Here is a 23,932-nt window from a genome sequence, read left to right as displayed (position 1 = left end):
AGCAAGTTTTGCATGATCACCTATTCAACCCTCTCTAGGTGCTATCAATTGGTATCTGAGTTGCTTTCTTCATCAAGGGACTAACCGCCCGAAGAAATGGATTCTAAAGGGAAGGCGAAGGTGATCGAGGAGAAGGAGATCCCCTCCAACGAAACATCTAAGGGACGAGAGACCATCGACTCCTGATCAGGCAAGAAGGACAAGAAGAAGAAGCACATCAAGAAGATAGTCTACTATGACAGCGACACTTCTTCATCTTCACCAAGGGAGGATGGCAACTCATCCTCTACAATGAAAAAGACGGTCAAATAAAACTATTCTAAGACCTTTTTAAATTATTCTCATATACCTTACAATTCAAATGCTCATTTGCTATCTATTCCTCTTGGCAAACCTCTCGCTTTGATGGGAATGATTATTTTTGGTGGAGCCATAAAATGTGCAATCATTTATCTTCTCTTCATCTAGTATTTATAACATAGTTGAAAATGGATATGGACTTGGGGGGCAAGCAAAAACTTTCGTTGGAAAGCAAAAAAGGGTTTCAGAGTACAGGACAACAAAACGCAACAAGATCGATCAAGCCTTCAAGCCAAAGCATCCGAAGGTTGGGCATTGGAGGACCAATAAGACTAAGATTTCCAGCAAAGAGATGAATCTTGTAACAGATCTGCAACTAAATGAATACGTTTATTTTTCAAGTGATTCATATTGTCATCATCAAGTATACCCATTCCAAATTTCATTCTAATCAAATGATCCGTAGCGGCCAATACATCTCGTGGTAACGAGAATGTATTGTTCTAAGGGATATCAAGATTCAGTCTTCGATTCATATTTCATCGACCAACTCTTCCTAATTCACATTTTTGTTGAAAAAATTTCTTTTGTAATTCCTCGCATAAGGACTCAAATCCATTTCTACCCAAATTGTGAAGTAAATGTTCTAGATGTGGTATTTGTTTAGTGATTTTATCAGCGGAACCTTGAGTTGTCGTATCCATCTGAATTTCATATTTTCGGATGTGAAAAAAAGTATAAATATCCTCATATACCAAACGTTCACTAATTAGTAATGTGTCTTCAAAATTGTAACCCTCCCAAGGCATATAAGCTACTAAAACTTTTTTCTAAAGCAAGTTCCCCGCCAACTGTAGCTGCTCCCTCCGCTAAAATTTACCCTTTTTTAATGGATTTACCCCACGGAACCGACTTTTTGACCAACTTATGAACAAGTACATCATGCGAAGTGCCAGTTTATGCGCATAAAAAGTAGTAGGTTCCTGCTGCTCCCATTGAGGCCATCAAGAAAACCTATTAGCGCAGGTTAAGATGCATGCAGAGCTTAGAAACATAATTTAATTTTGGCTAAGACCTTCCATAGCAGCAGCAGCAGCACTTGATGCTTGATACATCTTAGGTTAGGCTTGCAGGCACAGTAACGTCCTCAGTGTCAAATCGTGACAATCTAGCTCCCAGTCCTGAACATCAACAAAAGGCTACAGCAACGTTTCAGAAGCTGGAGCGTGATTGTCGCTGGCTAGTTCTGATTTCTGATCCTACTTGCTGCATCATTCCTCCAGGCCATGAACATTACAGTACGGTCCTTCGCTAACCCTTTCACAAGTTCAGAGAAACCAACCAGTGCACCTTCATTTTTCCAGCTCCCAAACAAATGAAGTGCTCCGACCTCAGACGTCCGCACAATGACAAGGCCCGATAGCCTGGGTAGGGGAGAGTTCTCGCGGGGCTGCTTATGATCACAGGGGTCGGTCTCAGCTCAAAAAGGCATCAACAGTGCTTGGCGAACTGTTGTCTCTTTGAGCTAGCGATACCCTTCACAACATGGATTTATTGGACTAGGGTGTCACTTTGCATTCACATGATGTATTCTCCCCGTATTCATCCTGCGCTTGAACACTCCCCACAGATAGCGTTTCCCTTGGAACGCTACAAAAGACAGGGTTTGATAAGTAAGCTGAAAATATTAGCCATAGAACAAAGTAAAGCTGCCAGAACTATAAAACTACAAGAATTCAACGGCAAAGAACTTTTTAAGTGTGCGCTAATGGACAGTAGAAGCAATATAATGCAAAATTGCACCAAGGCACAGTGGCATCAAAGTTCATGGTCGCAAATTTAAAACAGGAACACTGTCATCATATCCATGGACAGAACCAGTGTTGGCGGCTCTGACATAAGTGGTTCATGTGGTGTCTAACGAATAACCGAGGCAAGTCTTACCCCTGTATTTTGCAATGTGACTGCATTCAACACAGGACCTTTTTGCTTGGCTCAGTGGCTTAGCTCATATCGTATCCATGACATTTGCAAATTACATTGTGAAATCAGCAATATGGTACTTACTTTGGCATTGCTCTGGTAGGAAAACAGACGGGGAGATCAGCAGCTTGGCAAAGCCAACGACATATTTTAGGACTAAGCTATGATCATTGAGATAATGCACAAGTTGATCCAGTTCCCTACAAAAGCAACAAGTACATTTTAAACCATGTACCAGAAAAGACAAACTAAGCAATCGTCCATAGGTAGGACGGTAGGGCACACACCTCATATTATCTGAGAAGAAATACAAGCCAACGCATTCAGCAGTAGGTTCCGATGCCTTCCACCTCCCTGGCCAGGCTTTCAACTTTGAATGCTTTGTTACTTTCATTAGTGGTGGTAATGACATCGATAATTCCTGCACCTTCTTGCATGCTTGATTTGACAGGTGTGCAACCAATGAAATATATTCCTGGCCAATCTTCATGATTCCACTATAGCATAAAACGTGAAAAACATTAGCACTGCAGAGAGAGAAATATTGAAATGCTTTAGAATGGGTTTAAAGGCATGTAACATACGTCCAGTAAGGTCTATCAATGGGTCGCGTGCAAATAAAGCTTTGCTGATCTGATGCTAATCGTGCAGCATCAATCTGTGTGCATGGAACACTAGCGTTCACTGGTGGTGTTTTATTGTCTTTGTTGGCCCTTCTCTGCTTCCTTGCCTTCGTATGATCATTGGTAAGTTGATTATTTGAATTTCCTGGACACATCGCTTCATCAGAATTTTCTGTGGATCTTCGCAGCTTCATCACACCACTTTCCCTGTGTCTCCTGCGCATCCTCACTTCCATCTGCATGGCCTTGGCATCTTCATCATATGATAGAATAGGTCGTTTTCTTTTCTTGGCCATGACATTCTCAAAAGTTTTTACAGATTTAGAACATCTTGGTTCTGCATCATTTACTTCCTTAGTCTTTGTAGATGAATCCAAGGAAGCACTTGAGCAAGTACAATCAATTTGCTTTGTTGGCCTACAACTTCTCATATGAGCAGGACCTGTATTTCTGTCCTTCATAACGAGTTTGGTTTTCTGATGTTCAGTATGACGTGAAACATGTCTGTTTGGTCCTTCATATTGCTTTCTAAAGCTACTTTTTGTTGCTTTCCGTGGACTAACATGCTTGGAAGGCAATGACATCTCCCTTTTGTGATGTTCGCATACAGGCAACACTTTTGGCAGTTGAAACGCAAGTCTTGGGCACATCATTTTGGAGACTCTTCCCTTCAGCACTGGCTTGGGATTACTTTGGTTAAAATCATCGAGACTGTGATTAATTTCATCTGACCTATTTGCTACATCTGACTTGTCTGCGCTAGAAACCAAGCATTCTTTTGGTGTCGAGGGACTCAATACCTGGACATTATGCAGTGCAGGGTTCAAAATTCCCATGCCTAACAAGCATTCTGTCATTTCAGCACTGTGTTTTTCAACAGCTGAGTTTCCTTCTCCAGTTGAGGAACTTGATGGCTCTGCTGAGGGATTTGATCCCTGGACATTATCCAGTCCAGGGGTGACGGTGTCAATGCCTGACAAGCGTTCTGTTTTTTCAATGTTGTCTTTCTCAACAGATGTGCCTCCTCCATTTGAGGAACTTGATGGCTCTACCGTATTTGACAATAACCTTGAGTCCAACCACTCCTTAGATGGATCCAAGGCATCCATATTCCTAACATCTAGATCTGATCCTTGCATTGGCTGTGAGTAGTTTGATGGAGGCTTTGACCTTAGGGTACTATTCGGCGCATCATCCCATGGTCTAACCACCTCCAACTGATCAGGTTGCTCCGAACTTGCTGGTGTAGGAATAGAACCATCTACTTTCTCCTCAGTAAAATTGGGATGTGTTTGCTCAACATATTCCACTGAGGCAAATAAGCCATCCTCCGCTCCTTGTTCTTCAGGTTTTAACCTCGAGTCCAACTGCTCCTTAGAAAGATCCAATACATCCACATTTCCAACATATAGATCTGATCCTTGCATGGACTGTGAGTAGTTTGAAGGAGGCCTTGATCTTAGGATGCTATTTGGCACATCATGCCATGGTCCGAGTATAACCACCTTGAAAGGAACAGGTTGCTCCCGGCTTTCCGATGCAGGACAAGAACCGTCTACTTGCTCCTCACTTGACCATATAGGACTAGTTTCATCAGTTAAAATGGGATGGGTTTGCTCGACATCTTCAACTGAAGCAAATAAGCCAGCTTCCGCTCCTTGTTCTTTGATTTCTAATGGAGGGTCCACAAGTGAATGGCTTGTACCATCAAGATTAACCATCTCCAAAAGATGAGGTTGTTCCGCATTTTCCAATACACCATCTTTTTGCTCCATATTCGGTAGTGTAGGACAAGAACTACCCTTAACAAATGGATATGATGTCTCAACATCATTGATTGAAGAAAAAAAGTCAGACTTTGTTCCTTGGGTGAAGCCTTCAACACAATTCTGTGAAAAAGAGCAGCCATCTTTTCCCATTGAGAGGTCCAGACACTCCATTGTGTTCATGGTAGGCCCAACAGCACCCACTGCCTTTTGTGTTTCTACAGTAAGATCAGAAGCTGAATGACTTGAACCATCAGCACTTTCTAGTTGATAAATTAAGTGGTCATTTTTACTTTCCCCTTCCTCTAAAATATCATTGAGCTTTAAATTTTTCACGACGAACATTTCATAAGAATTGAATTTCTTCACTCAGAAAATGTTTAGTGGAGGTGAGAACATTCTCACCCCTACCTTACCTTCATTATGTTTTGGAGGACAATCGTCACACAACCATTCAATTGCTGAGGCATCATAAATTACCGGGTCCAAACAATATCTACAAAAACCACAAACAATGCTAGTTAGTGTAAGGAGAGATTATGTATAATGCGTGGAAGGATGGGATGTATTGCATTGAGCCTATAACGAGAATATATAGTACATAATGTAGAGGGCAAGAAGCCTATCCTAAAGAAGAGGAAGGTTATCCTACAGATAAGGACGGTTATCCCGAGATTACAATCAATCCTATATCGACCATATCAAGAGTTGCCTAATATACTCTAAAATCCCTCCGTAGTCGTAGCGTGAACGGACAGACTGGAGAACAATGGAGTTATCCCCCCCCCCCCCCCCCCCCCCGATCGGAACGTCGGTGCGAATGCTGCTACTGGAGTAGCCCATGAAGATGATAGTGCTTTGTGCCGATAATGTCGAGGTTGCCGAGTGCAAGGGCACGGAGCCGTTGTCGAGGTATCGTGTGTAGGGAGCTGTGGTCGATGGAGCTATCGAGGATGCCGAAGAAGACAAACCGTACAAGTCGCGGGCATGGACACAGCATGCGGGAAGGCCACAACGTACAAAGAGGTGCCAGGTTGACGGTGGCACAGAAGGAGGGCGCCATAGACGAAGTCGGAGACGCAGTCACAACGATCAATGAAGGAGAAGTCGACGGAGAGGACAATGTCGTCAAACCGCCGTGGACGAGGCGAGGCGTGCTCCATGTTTGCCAAATCTAAAAACACGTTGTGGACGAAGGCACACATTGGTGTTGCCAATGCCGGACGTACAAGGGAGAGGGCCCGAACCATATGTGTCAGCGCCTAAAGGGGCCAGCAAAAAAGACCTCCACGATGGTTGTGGTGCGGTATGGCGGGAGTGTCGTCGCAGCTCACGGTTGTCAGAGCGGAGCAGACGAAGTAGTCAAGGATGAGACAACGATGCTGGCAATAAGGTTGTGCTGGACGAAGGCGAAGAGGTAGGTGTGGTGACACATCGAGGTTCTTGGAGTTGTTGTGGCGGGAGAGCCACGACGCATAGGAAGGTCCTCGACAGCGCCATTGTAGCGCAACGGCGGTGCTTGAAGTCGGCGAAGAACTTGAACAACTGAAGAATACCATGCGCGAGAGACGTGCATCGACAAGAGTCGATAGCGTGTAGATGCAACGGTGAGGACAACGATAGGCGGTGATGCTGCTGCCCAAGGAGGCAACGCAGTGGCAGCCCTCTTTCTTGGCGAAGCATCACGCAAAGGACAACAGACGTCTCAGGAGGGTGGTTCACTCGCGATCGGTTGATCATAGGGCTGGGCATTCGGTCTATTAGGGTAATTCGGTTCGGTCTATTCGGGTTTGTGAAATTTCGGGTTCTGAAAAATGAGAACCGAATTTTTCAAAAAGATTTTAGGAACCGAACCCGAATAGACTCACAATTTCGGTTCGGTCTATTCGGTCCACCGAATAGACCCGAATTGTAGAGAGACTAGTATATTTGTTAAAATATATACAATGAATAATTAATTGAAAGTACTATTACTACAAGTGACTATAAAAATTAGCATACAAAGATATATATACTATCATTAAGATGATATCATTATTTCTAGCTAATAAGTTCATAAATCATATAATAATATCATCACATATTAAGAGCTTTTTTATATTTTGGGTTATTAGGTCTATTCGGGTTTTAATGGTTAGGAACCGAACCCGAACCCATACCCCGAAATATAGCACACATAGGAACCGAACCCGAACCCGAAAACCCGAATAGACCGACAATTCGGTCTATTCGGGTTCAGTTCGGGTTCGGGTTCGGTTTTCGGTTTTAAAATGCCCACCCCTAGTTGATCAGGCCTACGACATGCGAGGCGGGGACGACGATGGCGATGTCGATGGTGGAGCCTCCCGATCGATGGTGACGACGACGAGCCGATGTAGATGGACGTGCAAACGAAGGGGCGCGACACAGGTATGCGTTCCGGATACGTTGCAGACCACGCCAGTTGCACCATCGAAGAAGGTGAGGTGCCAAAGGGTGCCAGCAAGACTCCTAAAATCCATAGCGTACTGGACAAGGTCACCATCAAAACCAGAAAGCTTAGGATTGGTGTCGACTAGTGTTGCACAAGGTTTGCACTCAAACATCTGTGCGCGTGCGAGGATATCCAGCATGTACAAACGCTGCGACAGGAACAAGCCACCATCATGCGACTAAACATACATCTCCAAAAAGTGATGAAGTGAACCAAGACCTATCATTGAGAAATCGCGCTGCAGGGCAACGATAGTCTTGTGGAGATCTGCTGAAGACGTTGTCAGAACAATATCATCAACATAGTGTCATGGGCATCATAGGGAGCGAGAGGCAACAACCGGGCTGAGATAAGGCTAGAGAATAAGATTGAGATGAGCTGGGATAAGGCTAGAGATAAGATTGAGATGAGAGAATTGTGGAGAGTTGGTTAGCAGCGTTAAGTCCAAAAAAGTAGGAGTTAGTTGAGAGTTTGTAGGAGAAGTTGGTTAGCTATAGGGCTATTTATAAGCCGCATGGCAGTAGGGAATAAATCAAGCAATATCATTATCAAACCAATCTCTCTCTCTCTCTTGCAATGACCCTCTCAAGCGCCTAGGGCTGCTACCCTAGAACCAACCCTGAGGCAGTGGGGTATAACCTCGCCGGAGAAGACAGTTATCCCCATGGACCGAAGGTCCATGACACCTGGTATCAGCTCCAGGTTATCCTCACCACCACCAGCCGCCCATCCCTCACCACCACCCGCCGCCGCAACGCCCTGCCACCCGCCCACTCCAACTCCAGATGCATTCACTCGGCTCGAAGAGAGTTTTGGTCGTCTCGCAGAGAAGTGGGATCAGTTCGTTGTGATGTTCCACCGCTACAAGGAGAAGACAGAGAAGGAACTCCAAGCAGCGGTGCGGCTTCAGGCGGCAGTGCGAGGGTTCCTGGCACGCCACCAGGTACAGTCCCTTCGTGGGGAGAAGCACCTTGCTGTGGCCTCCAGGGCCACCCCATGGCCGTCATCACATGAGCAGGTCGTGGTGCGCCTGCAAGCCGCAGTGCGCGGCTTCCTTGTTAGGCGGGCGGTGCGGAAGCTGCACTTGCTGATCAGCTCATCGCTGCACCAACTCGCAGCCTGCGCGCCCAACCACCAGGTCTCGTCTATACTTTTTGAACCCCCTGCAGAAGTCGAGATCTGGGTATGCAGCCCCCCTGCATGGCCAAAGAGGGTCGTCTCCTTCATTCGGGCAACTGCCTTGGTGCTGGACAGACCCAACATAAGAACGGGCTGGTTCCTTCACCTTTCATCCAATGTGAAGTCCGCAGTTCAGCTCTTTTCTTGGGATCCAGGAGGACAGGAGGACATAGTTGCAGTTCAAATTTATATTTTAGTTCCACAATTATTTTGTATTTTCGTCTTAAATAATAAAGGTAAGCCGAGATGTAAAAGGCTTAACCTTAAGTCGTGTCAGGTAAGTTTATGGCAGCTCGAGGACGAGCTGGTCCTCAAGGGAGGGGGAGATGTCATGGGCATCATAGGGAGCGAGAGGCAACAACCAGACTGGGATAAGGCTAGAGAATAAGATTGAGATGAGCTGGGATAAGGTTAGAGAATAAGATTGAGATGAGAGAATTGTGGAGAGTTGGTTAGCAGCAGATAAGTCCAAGAAAGTAGGAGTTAGTTGAGAGTTTGTAGGAGAAGTTGGTTAGCTATAGGGCTATTTATAAGCTGCATGACAGCAGGGAATAAATCAAGCAATATCATTATCAAACCAATCTCTCTCCCTTGCAATGACCCTCTCAAGCGCCTAGGGCTGCTACCCTAGAACCAAGCCTGCGGCAGAGGGGTATAACCTCGCCGGAGAAGACAGCTATCCCCATGGACCGAAGGTCCATGACACCTGGTATCAGCTCCAGGTTATCCTCACCACCACCAGCCGCCCATCCCTCACCACCACCAGCCGCCGCGCCATCAGCCGTCGCAATGCCCTCCCACCCGCCCTCTCCAACTCCAGATGCATTCACTCGGCTCGAAGAGAGTTTTGGCCGTCTTGCAGAGAAGTGGGATCATATCGTTGTGATGTTCCACCGCTACAAGGAGAAGACAGAGAAGGAACTCCAAGCAGCGGTGCGGCTTCAGGCGGCAGCGCGAGGGTTCCTGGCACGCCGCTAGGTACAGTCCCTTCGTGGGGAGAAGCACCTTGTTGTGGCCTCCAAGGCCACCCCATGGCCGTCATCACATGAGCAGGCCGTGGTGCGCCTGCAAGCCGCAGTGCGCGGCTTCCTTGTTAGGCGGGCGGTGCGGAAGCTGCACTTGCTGATCAGCTCATCGCTGCACCAACTCGCAGCCTGCGTGCCCAACCACCAGGTCTCGTCTATACTTTTTGAACCCCCTGCAGAAGTCGAGATCTGGGTATGCAGCCCCCCTGCACGGCCAAAGAGGGTCGTCTCCTTCATTCGGGCAACTGCCTTGGTGCTGGACAGACCCAACATAAGAACGGGTTGGTTCCTCCTTCACCTTTCATCCAACGTGAAGTCCGCAGTTCAGCTCTTTCCTTGGGATCCAGGAGGACATAGCTGCAGTTCAAATTTATATTTTAGTTCCACAATTATTTTGTATTTTCGTCTTAAATAATAAAGGTAAGCCGAGATGTAAAAGGCTTAACCTTAAGTCGTGTCAGGTAAGTCTATGGCAGCTCGAGGACGAGCTGGTCCTCAAGGGAGGGGGAGATGTCATGGGCATCATAGGGAGCGAGAGGCAACAGCCAGGCTGGGATAAGGCTAGAGAATAAGATTGAGATGAGCTAGGATAAGGCTAGAGAATAAGATTGAGATGAGAGAATTGTGGAGAGTTGGTTAGTATCAGATAAGTCCAAGAAAGTAGGAGTTAGTTGAGAGTTTGTAGAAGTTAGTTAGCCATAGGGCTATTTATAAGCCGCATGGCAGCAGGAAATAAATGAAGCAAGATCATTATCAAACCAATCTCTCTCCCATGCAATGACCCTCTCAAGCGCCTAGGGCTGCTACCCTAGAACCAAGCCTGCGGCAGAGGGGTATAACCTCGCCGGAGAAGACAACTATCCCCATGTGTTTGTGCGCCGCCGGTAGACGAAGAGGGACGTGTCGGATTTGGCATGAATGAAACCAAGAGATAACAAGTATGCTACAAAGCGGTTGTACCAAGCTCGGAGAGCTTGTTTCGAACCGTAGAGTGACTTGTTGAGGCGACAAACATAGTCGGAGTGAGTAGGATCCTCAAAACCGGAAGGCTAGGCACAATAAATTGTCTCGATAAGGGTGCCATGGAGGAATGCATTCTTGATGTCCAACTGATGAATAGGCCATTGACGGACAAAGCTAGAGATCAGTGTGGACTATGGCAGGCTCATTATCGTTCTGAAATTACATGGTTCACGTTCTGGTATCTAGGGATCATGTTTCCCTCCTCGAACCAATCATCCTAAAGAGATATATGCTCGAAGAGTCTAGGAACGTAAAATTATTGATCTACGTCCCACGTACCCATTCCTTGTGCCCTTCATACAAGAAACTTTGTGACACTGGTGGTAGTTTGGATGAGGCCAGTTGAAACAGAAAGAAGAGAACATCCCCCATATGCTCCATGTCCATAGCCTCCCCTGCATCACGTTGGTCCCATGTGTGCCCGCCTGCGCTCCAGAGGCACACGCTCAACAGCCATAGAACAATCAAAGAGAGGTGAAATAAGAGTGGCGAGGACTACAACAAAGAGAGATGGACGGAAGGGTTTTTTTGCAACTTTAACTGGCACAACCACATAGGCAATTGGCAGTGGTGTGGTGGGTTTTAAATCTCTAGTAGAATGAGAACATAGATGGTCACTTCTTTTAGTTCATGGACCCAAGTGAGGTGGTAGATTAAGGACCTAGATGGTCACTTTTTAGGTTTAAGGACCTAGGTGAGAATCCATGAAAAGTTGAAGGGGATCTTAAAAAACATTTGGCACTTTTGAACACCATAATGCCAAATAAAAAGCAGCCAAGTATGTAAAGATAAAGTATCTAAAGACAACATTATGGATGTGATTGACAATGACAAAATTGATGCAAATAATTCTCTATAAAATGTTAATAAATCATGTGTCCAAGAAATCCCAAAATTAATTATGGCAAGATAGTCAAAATCCATGCATTTCTTTTGTTCTTTTACTTAGGAATTTTAATTTGAAAATAAGAGGCATGAAGACTTTGAAAGAACAAGTAGAAAGAGAAGTTACAGGTGCCTTGCAGCATTTTTGCAATTGCTACATTGTATTAAAAGTTGCCTGTAGCCAACAACACCACACACTTCACATACGATGTCCTACATAAAAATGCAAACATGCAAATTTGGTTAGTTCACAAAACCTCCCAATTAAAAAACGACCCATTAGAGCTGTGTCTTTTCATTAAGTAAGAGGGAAAAAATGTGGGAGCCGAGGCCAAACCCACACAGTTACAGACTTACAAACACATGCTCGCCACACACAAGAGGTAAGCGACCAAAACACACCCAGGGGGGATTGCTCAAGAACCCAGCCCCACCAACCTTGCACTCAGAAGGCTAAGTGCAGAATTACCAGCAAGGCACCACAGGTTGCCTTTCTGTACAACTTTACGGCACACTAAGGAAACACCGGGACTAATCCCCCCAAACACACTCATTCCTGTGCTTCCAAACTTCCAAGGCAACCAGAATAATCAAAGAATTCAGACCCTTCTTAACCTCCCTAGGGACTGAATTGATTACTCCAGACCACCAGCCAGAAAACTCCTTCCATTGGGCTCCGGGATATAGTTGTCAGCCCAAGACAAGTGAACACAGCAGCCCAAACTTCGCGAGAGAAAACACAGGACATAAGCAAATGTTGCATGGTTTCCTGCTACTGGTCACAAAGAGGGCAGACAGTAAGATGTTGGAGCCCACTCCTAGCCAGGCGATCCGCCGTCCAACATTTAATTTTTAATGCCAGCCAAATGAAGAATTTGCACCGAAGTGGTGCCCAACTCTTCCAATCCTTTTCCAGGGCCCATATTTAATTGTCCCAAAAAAGAACACCCGGTAAGCAGTTTTACATGAGTACCGTCCAGAGTTTGTAAACTTCCAACGGAATTGATCAGGAACTCCTGGCTGCAGAATAACCCCATCAACCAACTCCCAAATTTTTAGATATTCAATTAGAACTAGGACAGTAAAACCCCCTTGATGTCAGAAACCCATCTTCGATTGGTTAGGGCTTGAGAAACGGTTTGTCGCTTCCTTACTAACTTAGATACTGTCAAAACAAGATTAGGCGCCAAGTCGGCCACACAATTTCCTTCCAGCCACCGATCAGTCCAGAACAGCACCTCTTCTCCATCACCTATGTTGATTTGAATGGCTACATCAAAAAGGGCTTGAGCAGCCCTTGGAACATGAACAGGAAGGCCTTACCAAGGGCGATCTGAATCAGTTTTTTGCAGCCACAATCATCGAATGTGCAAGGCCGATCCCATGAGTTCCAGATAAACAATCCCAAGGCCAGTAGGGGCCGCTGATTCTCCAAAGAGACCAGACAACTGCCACCAATCACCTTCTCCTTACTAGACCATAAAAAAACCTTCGATGTTTATCAATAGCTTTGATCACCGATTTTAGCAGATCTAGGACAGTCATTAGATGAATGGGAATTGCTGAGAAAACAGCCTTTACTACCACCAGACGCCCAGCCCGGTTAAGGAGAGAAGCCTTCCACTTGGGAAGACAATCAGCCACCTTGTTTTTTTTTTCGAACACGCAGGAGAGCTGTGTATCATTGAATTAAGAAGGGTCTAAAAAAGAAATAAAAAGAAAAAGGAGAAGAAAGAAAACAAACAAGGCCATCCTGCCCCAACAATCTAGACTCAAACAACATCCTTCCCTTATGAAGTTAGCTACTGAACTCTCTCCTAGATCCCTACATGACACCTGGAATGGGAGCTGTAATAAGGGCAAGATGTTTGGCCCCCACAAATTTCCAAATAATAATTTCTTCTTCAGCTCTTCTAATAGCACCCTCCAGGCTAGGTGTAGCTCTATCAAAAACACATCCATTTCTGCGGTTCCATAGAGTCCAAAGCCCAAGGGTAATCAAGGAATTGAGCCCCTTTTTAGCAATCCCCTGCAACTGCTCACTGCTTCTGCTCCACCACTCCATCATTTTAGTTTCTCCCACCACAGGAGTAAAGGCAGATAAGTTGACCTTTCCCAGCAACTGAAACCAAAAACTCCTAGCAAAAACACACCCCACCAAAATGTGATCCATGGTTTCTTGCTCTTGGTCACACAGGACACATTTGTCAGGATGGCTAAGTCCTCTCTTCTGCAGACGATCTGCTGTCCAGCATCTTCCAAGATCAGCAAGCCATAAAAAGAATTTACATTTGGGAGGGGGCCAGGTTTTCCAAATTAGTTCCCAATACTTAGCCTTGGTCGACCCGATGAAGAGGCCATTATAAGCTGCTTTCGCTGAATAAATTCCATCATTAGCGAACCTGAAAATATGCTTGTCCTCCCTGTCTGGATGAAGCTGGACATTTTGAAGTTCATCCCAGAGATCTAGGAGGTCGGCAAAGACACCTACTGTCAAGGCCCCTTTAATATCAGTTAACTATCTTCTGTCTGTCAAGGCCTCAAGCACAGTTCTGCTGTTCCTAATCCTTTTTGGCACCGCTGCAAGCAGTCGAGGAGCAATGTCTTCAATATTCTTTCCGTGGACCCAACGATCCTGCCAAAATAAGGTTGAAGACCCGTTCCCAATGTCAGTGAGCAGGGCAGTGTAGAAAAAGGCCTTTATTTTGTTGGATATCTGCATGGGCAATGAGGACCAAGGCTTTCCGTGGACAGTCTGGCCCCTAAGGTCGGACAGTCCGCAGATGCGCAGAGAGCCTCGAACTCTTTTGAGGTATGCACAATAGGAGAATTTAGAGATCTCGACAAATTAGGACAGGGATTTACATCGGTCGATCTTTTGGAGGAGATTGACATCGGGAAAGGTAAAAGTCCAAGGACGACTTTTGTGAACAAGACCCTAGAAACCGATCCTAGGAATGAAATGATCGGTTTATTAAAAGAATACTCTAATTGCTTTGCTTGGAGCTACACTGAGATGCTAGGATTAAGTCGAGAGCTAGTGGAGCATCGGTTACCTAATAAGCCTAGTTCCAGGCCTTTAAGCAGAGACCAAGATCGTTTCGTCCGGACTTACTCCCTAGGATAAAAAAATCACCGGCTCTTGGAAGCTAACTTTATTTGGCCTTGCAGATATGCAGAATGGGTCTCTAATATTGTGCCGGTGAAGAAGAAGGATTCAGGTAAGCTCAGAGTATGTATCGACTTCTGAAATCTAAATAGAGCGACCCCTAAAGATGAATATCATATGCCTGTAACCGACATGTTAATTAATGATGCATCAGGAAATAAATTTATTAGCTTTCTTGATGGCAATGCCGGATATAATCGGATCTTCATGGCCGAGGAAGATGCATTATATGTCCAGGCTTTATTGGGTTGTTTGAGTGGGTTGTTACGCATTCAGTTTAAAAAATGTTGGTGCCACTAAACAAAGGGTTATAAATTTGATCTTTCATGAGTTGTTGGAAAACACTGTGGAAGTATACATTGATGATATATAATAGTTAAATCGACTGAATTTGGTTCTCATATAGCTGATTTGCGCAAAGCCTTTGATAAGATGTGTCGGTATGGTTTAAAAATTAACCCTCGTAAATGTGCTTTTGGGGTGTCGGTGGCAAATTATTAGGATTCATCATTTATGAGAATGACATAGAAATATATCCCGACCGAATTAAGTTCATTCGGAATGTGGGGGCTCCAACCTGGAAGCTTGAAATGCAGAAGTTTCTCGGCAAGGTAAATTATTTGCGAAGGTTTATTTCTAACTTAGCCAGGAAGGTTGATGTGATTTCACTCCTATTTTTCGGCTTAAAAATAATGTTGAATTCACTTGGGGCAGAACAACAGGAAGCATTTGATCTTATTAAAAATTATTTGTCTTCGGCTCCAGTATTGAAAGCACCAAGCGCAGGAGTACCATTCAGGTTATACATTGCAACCGAAGATAAAGTTATCGGAGTTGTTTTGACTCAGAAGGCCGGAGGAAAGGAGCATGTTGTGACCTACTTAAGTCAGAGGCTAGTGGATGCTGAAACAAGGTACACCTTCGTTGAGAAATTATGTTTATGCTTGTTTTATGCATGCATCAAGCTTAAGTGTTATCTATTATCTAGTCCTTGCGTTGTTTCTGGTCAAACCGATGTGATTAAATACATGTTACAAAACCCAATTATAATGGTAGAATTGGTAAATTGGTTTATGCACTTATAGAATATGACTTGGCTTATAAATCGTTAAAATCTATGAAAGGTCAGGTTGTGGCAGATTTTATTGTAGAACATCGGATTGGTGATACTCAGGAACTAGACATATCATACCTCACTATTTCTCTCTGAACTCTGTATTTTGATGAATCGGTTTGTAATGAAGGACAATGGTTGACATCGTGCTTGTTTCACCAAGGAATGTCTCTTTTGATTTCTATAGCCGATTAAAAATTATTGCACTAACAATCAAGCCGAATATGAGGCTCTCTTACTCGGTTTAGAACTTTCAGATTATATGAGAGTAAAACATATGAGGGCATTTGGTGATTCTCAGCTAGTTGTCTAGCAAGTTTTAGAGGAGTATCAATGTTTAGATGGCACTTTGAAGAGTTACCTTGAAAAATGTTAGAACATAATCCGTTCTTTTGACGAATTCGATATTCGACATATATCCAGAGCTGAGAATTGCAGAGCTAATACTTTGACGCAAGATGCACCAGTTTATCGGATAAAACAAGGAAGATTTCACAATGTTGAAAGTCTGATAACCAGTGTTGCGTCAAATCCCCAGGTCGCGGACCGTCCGGGCTACATAACCGGACCGTCCAGGCTACATAGCCGGACCGTCCGCGGTGAGCTCGAACCATCCGGGCAAGGAGCCCGAACCGTCCGACGTTACCAGAAACGTTTTCTTAATTAATTCGGCTGACAACACAACCGATGCAACTGATTGGATGGTGCCTATAATTAATTACCTCTGTAATCCTAATATTAGGACAGACAGGAATGTTCGACGTATAGCTTTCAAATATGTTTTAATTGATAATGAACTGTATCGCCGAACAACTGGTGATGTCTTGCTTAAATGCTTAGACCCTGATGATGCTATATTAGTCATGGCCGAAATGCACGAAGGAATTTGTGGTACTCATCAATCGGCTCCAAATATGAAGTGGCTATTGAGAAGGTCTGGCTTTTATTGGCCCGACATGATAGCCGATTGATTTAAGTACTACAAAGGATGTCAAGTATGTCAGAAGTTCGGCGATCTACAGTTAGTCCCCGCCGCTGAACTACATTCTATTATCAAGCCTTGGTCCTTTAGGGGGTGGGGTTTGGACTTTGTAGGGGAAATTCATCATTCATCATAAAAAATACATCAGTTTGTGTTGGTGGCCACAGACTACATCAAATGGACTGAAATTGTTGCTCTGAAGAACATGACACATGAGGAGGTAATTGAATTTATAACTAAGCATATCATTTATAGATTCGGCATTCCCCAAACATTGACTAGGACTAGGGGGCTTCTTTTATGTCAAAGGAGGTACGCGAGTTTGCTGAATTAAATTGCTCAATTCTTCTCTGTATTATGCTCAGGCCAATGGACAGGCCGAGTCTAGTAACAGGACATTGAATAGCCTTATAAAGAATAAGATATCTGATCATTCTAGGCATTGGTATAAGGTTCTGTTTGTCTGAGGCTTTGTGGGCTTATAGAATATCTAAACACCGTGCTACAAAGTCTTTCCTTTTGAGCTTGTTTATGGACAGGAGATTGTCTTGCATGTGGAGATAAGCCTAAATGTTGTTAGGTTTGCTAGGCATAACGATCTAACTATCAGGGACTATCATAATTTGATGATGGACGATATTGATGAAGTAATCGACAAAAGATTGGTGGCTTTAGGAGAGATTGAGAAAAACAAGATCATAGTTGCCAAAGCTTACCACAAGAAGGTCAAGGCTAAGTCATTTCAAGTTGGAGATCTGGTATGGAAGACCATCTTGCCACTAAGAAGCAGAGACCGGAAATTCAACAAATGGTCACCAAACTGCAAAGGCCCTTACAGAATTACACAGGTGATAGTAGGCAATGCCTACATGTTGCAAACCTTGCAAGGTGAGGACCTACCCAAGGCGTTGAATGGTCATTTTTTGAAGCAATATCATCCTAGTATGTGGCAAGATGCTTAGACAAACCAATGTTGTCACATCGAGTTATTTCTAGCTTGCAACAGTGCTTTTGGTTCAATCAGCTTCCCCAAAAGGTAGGGGGCATGTTTGAGCACCGTTTGTGACGCTGGGCGCGACCGAACGGTCCGGCCCTGAGGCCCGAACAATCCGGCCTGCGAACGGTCCACCCTTAGGCGTGTTAACTACTATCTCCACGCGTGTTTATCCCTCTAAACTCGTGCAAGTTATTGGAGAACGCCTAGTAACGGGTCCAGACCTCCCTTATATATTTCAAGGGGTACGGTCGATTGAAACACCAGCAGTCGAATCAAAATCAATATATCTTATGTTCCTTTCCTTTTGCCCTAGGAGTAGAGAGTAACGTAGCCTTCTTCACCTCAACCTTCACCTCTCTTCGACTCTACATCGTCTGGAGGCGTCTTGAGTGGCCTGTCGATCACAAGACAAAACATAGGATCTCTCCTCCCTGACGAGGTCCCTCCCGGGGGTCGGATCCAGGTGTTGTTGGCTAACGCCGCCACCTCTGCGCACACGCAGGCCGTGCGGCCACCAGGCACGGACCATCCAGCTCAGCGGAGAGAAGACTCGGCTCCTGCCGCAGGTTGCGGACTGTCTGGTCCTACACAGCGGACCATCCACGCTGCTGCAGAGAGCACCGTTGCTGGTACTCCTCGTAGTGATTGGCGCCCAGATCATCTTCAAGAACGGGCAATAGTACACTCAAGCGAGGCAAGGCCGAGACAGTGCATTTTGAGTTTCCTACGCAGCCATTCTTACCCATCAGATAGAGTGCAGCGATCCCTAGCAATTTCAAACCGATGAAGGACCTCCTTAGCCATGGCAAGCTGCACCTTGATATTACCAATTTTTCTCTCACTCCACAAGACTTCATTGCCTAAGTAAGCTCTTTTCAAAGTTGTGTTGGCATTTTGGCAACATTTTTGCCAGCAGGATTCTACCAATCTGAAACTGTAGTTTATACACAAAATCTAACACACACAAACAAAATTCAAAAGTGTTTCAGAGTTAGAAAATTGGCACAACAATTGATAATGGAAAGGCTTAGGAGACACGGCAGTAATAGCGTGTTTCTGGACGACAAGATATTTGACTATTCTTATGCAAAACCAGGAGCTGGGGACTCGTCTCCGTCATGCCCCCCCCCCCCCCCCCCCCAAAGCTCCCCTCGAGCAGGAGCCTCGCTCCCGCCCCTGTGAAAAGAGAAAGCGTCACATGCACATAGAGTCTTCGATGCACATGGTACCTATATTAAATCACCACACGACCATCCATCCTATGTCCAACGTCCTCGCGCGTCTCCCTTTCATGCAAAAATCACGGTGCAGGTGGTAGAGGGTGTTTCTTTTGAAAAAAAAAATGCAGGGCAACAAAGAGGCTGTGGAAGGGTGTTGGATCCGGTCATAACTTAATATGTGCTACCCTACATGTTCCCTTCTCAAAATAGTACCAGCTACCAGCCCCTGCCCAAATGGGCGCGTTCTGCACAAGAATAGGATAGGTCTAATAACGCGACTCCGTCCGATTAGATTCCCCTTCCCTGCTGAAAGCCGAGCAAATGTGATCCGCATGATCTCGAACACCTTGCCGTCACAGAGTTGGTTGGCTCCACACGGATTTTAACACTCTCCGAAGAAATTAGCCAACCAAATAACGAAGAGAAATAAACGCGCCACATAAATGAAGAGGGTGGGAACTGGAGCGCGAGCTCTTACCATCTCGCAGGGTCGCAGTGCCGTGAGAAGATCCTCCTCCTCGCCGTTGTCGTCGCCGATGTCAAGATCCGCGCTCCGGAGGCCGCAACAAGGCCAGAAGGGATGCAGCGCGCGCTGCGGAAACCATGCGCCCTTCTCCCCCGTGGCTTCAGCCTCCGGATTGAAATTGAGCGGCGCAACAGCCGCTTCGAGCGAGCGGGCCTCGGCTTCCAGAGAAGGAACGTGCAGAAACGGAAGGCGAGGCCGTAGCGTCGTCTGTGGGCTTTGGGCTTCGTTGGCCCTCGGGTCCGCTGAGGTCGGCAGAAACTTTTTGATCCGAACTCCAAGCATCGTCCCGATCACGTGCCGAGAGGCGTTGGCCGTTGCCACAAATAAGGATTTTTTTTTTTTGCCACGGTCACAGATAGCGTATTTTCATTTAACACTTTTTCGTTGTCTTTATATATTTGCCAAGAGAAGATTTCTTTAAAAATAACTTTTTTCTATTTTCCACTGTCACATATATCATATTTTCATTTAACACTTTTTCCGTTGTCATTATATATTTGCCAAGAGAAGATTTCTTTAAAAATAACTTTTTTCTAATGTGGCGAGTGTTGACACATTTTTCGGGCGTCAATCACTCAACATGAACTAGCGGTGGTGCTTTCTGTACAGGGGCGGACGGTCCGTGGCCAGGGGTCGGACGGTCTGCGGCCTGACGCGAGGCTAGGGTTTCCTGCCTGAAGGTCGGACGGCCCGCGTCCTGGGGCCGGACGATCCGCGCGTGCGCAGGGGCGGCGGAAGTCGTCGACGGTACCTGGATCTCGCTCCCGGGAGGGACCCCGTCGGGGAGGAGAGATCACAGGAGATGTCTAGGCTCGGCAGGCCGACCTAGACTGCTCTAATCGACGTAGAGTCGAAGAGAAGCGAAGAATTTGGGAATTGGAAGACTAATCTAAAACTAGACTAGAACTACTCTTAAGAATAAATATAAATTGTATTGTTGAGGGTTGATTGATTGATTAAATCGGTCGTATTCCTCTGCTTTTATAGAGGAGGGGGGCTGGACCCGTTACCAACAAAATTCCGAGCTAATCCCGAGATTCTCGCCAACAAACATAGCAAGAAACTCGGAACCCTAATCTGTTCTGCGCTTGCGCGGACTGTCCGGTGCTCTTTTTAGTGCTCAACATATGCCCCCTGCCTTTTGGTGGAGTTGAGCAAACCAAAAGCAACTAACTCGATGTGATTACATCAGTTCTCTTAGGCAACTTGCCACATACTAGGATGGTACTGTTTGAGGAAACGCCCATTCAAAGCCTTGGGTAAATCCTTGCCTTGTAATGTTTGTAGTAAATATGCGTTACCAGACATTACTTGTTTTACTTTATAAGGACCCTCCTAGCTTGGCGACCATTTTCCAAACTTTCGATCTTTATTCCTTAGAGGCAGGATGGTCTTCCACACCAGGTCCCCTACTTGAAATGACTTTGCTTTGATCTTCTTGTTGTAGGCCCTGGCTACCATGATCTTGTCCTTTTTTATTGCTCCCAAAGCTATCACCCTCTTATCGGTCACCTCATCAATATTATCCATCATTGAATTATAATAATTGTCGGGGACCATAATTAGGGGTACCCTCAAGGCTCCTAATTCTCAGCTGGTAACCCCCATCAGCATAAAGCTGCAAAGGCCTGATGGGTGCGATTAAGTCAGGGATCAGTCCATTCGAGCGACTCGATCACGCCTCGCCCGAGCCTAGCCTCGGACAAGGGCAGCCGACCCCGGAGGATTTCCGTCTCGCCCGAGGCCCCCCTCCAGCGGCGAACATATTTCCGGCTCGCCCGAGGCCCTGCCTTCGCTAAGAAGCAACCCTGACTAAATCGCCGCACCGACCGACCAAATCGCAGGAGCATTTAATGCAAAGGTGGTCTGACACCTTTATCCTGACGCGCGCCCCCCCGGCTGGCAGAGCCGAAGTGACCGTCGTCACTTCGCCGACCCACTGACCGGCCTGACAGAAGGACAGCGCCGCCTGCGCCACTCCGACTGCGGTGCCACTTGACAGAGTGAGACTGACAGGCAGTCAGGCCCTGCCGAAGGCACCATAGGAAGCTCCGTTTCGCCCGACCCAGGGCTCGGACTCGGGCTAAGTCCCGGAAGACGGCGAACTCCGCTCCGCCCGACCCAGGGCTCAGACTCGGGCTAAGTCCCGGAAGACGGCGAACTCCGCTCCGCCCGACCCAGGGCTCGGACTCGGGCTAAGTCCCGGAAGACGGCGAACTCCGCTCCGCCCGACCCAGGGCTCGGACTCGGGCTCAGCCCCGGAAGATGGCGAACTCCGCTCCGCCCGACCCAGGGCTCGGACTCGGGCTAAGTCCCAGAAGACGGCGAACTCCGCTCTGCCCGACTCAGGGCTCGGACTTGGGCTCAGCCCTAGGAGACGACGAACTCCGCCTCGCCCGACCCAGGGGCTCGGACTCGACCTCGACCACGGAAGACAGACTCGACCTCGGCTTCGGAGGAGCTTCCACATCGCCCAACCTAGGGCGCAGACCAGCCACGTCAACAGGAGGCGCCATCATCACCCTACCCCGAGCTGACTCGGGCCGCAGGGAACAAGACCGGCGTCCCATCTGGCTAGCTCCGCCAGATAGGCAATGATGGCGCCCCGCGTACTCTGTGACGACGGCGGCTCTCAGCCCCCTTACGGAAGCAAGAGGACGTCAGCAAGGACTCAACCGCTCCTACAGCTATCCCTCCGCCAGGCTCCATCGCTCCTCCGATGGCCACGACATCACACCAGCTGGGTGCCAAAATCCCTCCGGCTGCCACAACGGCATGTACTTAGGGCGCTAGCTCTCCTCCGCTAGACACGTAGCACTCTGCTACACCCCCCATTGTACACCTGGATCCTCACCTTACGCCTATAAAAGGAAGGACCAGGGCCCTCTTAGAGAGGGTTGGCCGCGCGGGGACGAGGACGGGACAGGCGCTCGCTTGAAGCCGCTCGCTCCCTCTCCCGCGTGGACGCTTGTGACCCCCTACTGCAAGCGCACCCGACCTGGGCGCGGGACGAACACGAAGGCCGCGAGATTCCCACCTCTCTCACGCCGGTCTCCGGCCGCCTCGCTCTCCCCCCTTCGCGCTCGCCCTCGCGCTCGACCCATCTGGGCTGGGGCACGCGGCGACATTCACTCGTCGGCCCAGGGACCCCCCGGTCTCGAAACGCCGACAGTTGGCGCGCCAGGTAGGGGCCTGCTGCGTGTTGACGAACAGCTTCCCGTCAAGCTCCAGATGGGCAGTCTCCAGCAACCTCTCCAACCCAGGACGGTGCTCCGTTTCGGGAGTCTTGAGTTCATGTCCCTCGACGGCAACTACGACATGATACTCCTTCCACCGCCGCGCGACAACGACAATGGCGGCCGACAGCCCGCCCGCCGGCGGCGGAATCGACGACGTCTTCCCCGCGTGGTGGAAGAACACCCTTCGAGCTCATCCTGCCCTTTCCCCCGCCGACGGAGGGGAAGGCAGGGCGACCAAGGCCAAGCAGGAGGCAGCACCTCGTCGGCTGTCGAGCGAGTCGACAGCGTTGGCACCCCAACGAGGGGCGCACCGGGTATCGACTTCGCGCTTGAGACGAAGACGAGCGCCGTCTCCCCGCGACGCGCCAATCCCGAGCAAGCGGACGACGCCAGCGCGCTCGCTAAAAGCTTGTTTGACGTCACCCTCGTACCTGAGACGACGGTGCAGTCAGTCCCCGACGTGACTTTATCGCCGCTCGTCGACCAAGAGGTACCGACCGATTCCCATCCCACGTCATCTGGGTTTAGCCTCAACCCGCCTAGCGACCTCGCCCTGGTGGGCGCTCTCGTAGAGGCGAGTCCAAACCCTCTGGGGTTTCGCATGCGGTCGCCTTGGGACCAGCTGACGGACGTCTCGACCTACGGGCCCTCTGGGTCCGAGGAAGACGACGAGCCCAACATCTGTTGGGATTTCTCTGGACTTGGCAACCCCGGTGCCATGCGGGACTTCATGACCGCATGTGACTACTGCCTCTCCGACTGTTCCGACGATAGTCGCAGCCTCGGCGACGAGGACTGCGGCCCAAGCCGCGAATGTTTCCACGTCGATCTAGGGGGTCCCTCCGAAGGCAATCATCTCGGCATGCCGGAGGACGGTGATCTCCCTAGGCCGGTGCCCCGCGTTGACATCCCACGGGAGCTAGCTGTGGTCCCCGTTCAGGCGGGGGGCCATGACCCATAGCTCGAGCAAATCCGCGGGGTGCAGGCCAGGCTCGACGAGGGAGCAGGAGCGCTTGAGCCGATCCGCCGGGACGTCGGGCAGGCATGGGCGGGTCAACCCCCGGCCGGAGAAATACGTCATCTGCCTCAGGGTTTCCAGCACCACGTCGCCGACGACGTCAGGGTCAGGCCACCACCTGCATCTAGTGGGGTCGGCCAGAACCTGGCTGCAGCAGCGATGCTTCTCCGCGCGATGCCGGAGCCATCAACCACCGAGGGCCGGCGCATCCAGGGGGAGTTCAAGAATCTCCTGGAAGGCGCCGCGGTCCGACGGGCCGAGAGCTCTGCCTCCCGAAGGCAGGGGTACCCCTCGGAACCTCATGCCGCGACTTCCCGATTCATGCGGGAAGCCTCGGTCTACACCGGGCGCACGCGCAACACCGCGCCTGCGGCCCCGGGCCGCCTCGGCAACGAGCACCATCACCGCGA

At 48.0% G+C, this 23,932-nt stretch overlaps 1 protein-coding gene across 6 annotated transcripts; it reads right to left on the bottom strand.

Annotated features, from left to right (window-relative positions):
- Window positions 1-1,191: 1,191 nt before the first annotated feature.
- On the bottom strand, window positions 1,192-19,616 carry LOC103647038 (RING/FYVE/PHD zinc finger superfamily protein). Of its 6 annotated transcripts, none has more exons than XM_023301652.2 (7): window positions 19,218-19,616; window positions 11,385-11,470; window positions 5,089-5,168; window positions 2,868-4,908; window positions 2,571-2,780; window positions 2,368-2,483; window positions 1,192-1,950 (listed from the first exon to the last, which is right to left on the bottom strand). In XM_023301652.2, the coding sequence occupies exons 1-7, from the start codon at window positions 19,545-19,547 to the stop codon at window positions 1,868-1,870; spliced, it is 2,946 nt and encodes a 981-aa protein (XP_023157420.1). In that variant the 5' UTR covers window positions 19,548-19,616; the 3' UTR covers window positions 1,192-1,867. The 6 variants fall into 6 exon arrangements, with proteins under 6 accessions (XP_023157420.1, XP_008669830.1, XP_023157423.1 ...); XM_008671608.4 differs by having other exon boundaries at window positions 2,868-4,890; window positions 19,218-19,553; XM_023301655.2 differs by lacking the exon at window positions 11,385-11,470 and having other exon boundaries at window positions 2,868-4,890; window positions 19,218-19,559.
- Window positions 19,617-23,932: the final 4,316 nt, after the last annotated feature.

This window comes from Zea mays, chromosome 2 (genome assembly GCF_902167145.1).
Source record: "Zea mays cultivar B73 chromosome 2, Zm-B73-REFERENCE-NAM-5.0, whole genome shotgun sequence".
Lineage (NCBI taxonomy): Eukaryota > Viridiplantae > Streptophyta > Magnoliopsida > Poales > Poaceae > Zea > Zea mays.
This window is presented reverse-complemented; position numbering and strand designations above follow the sequence as displayed.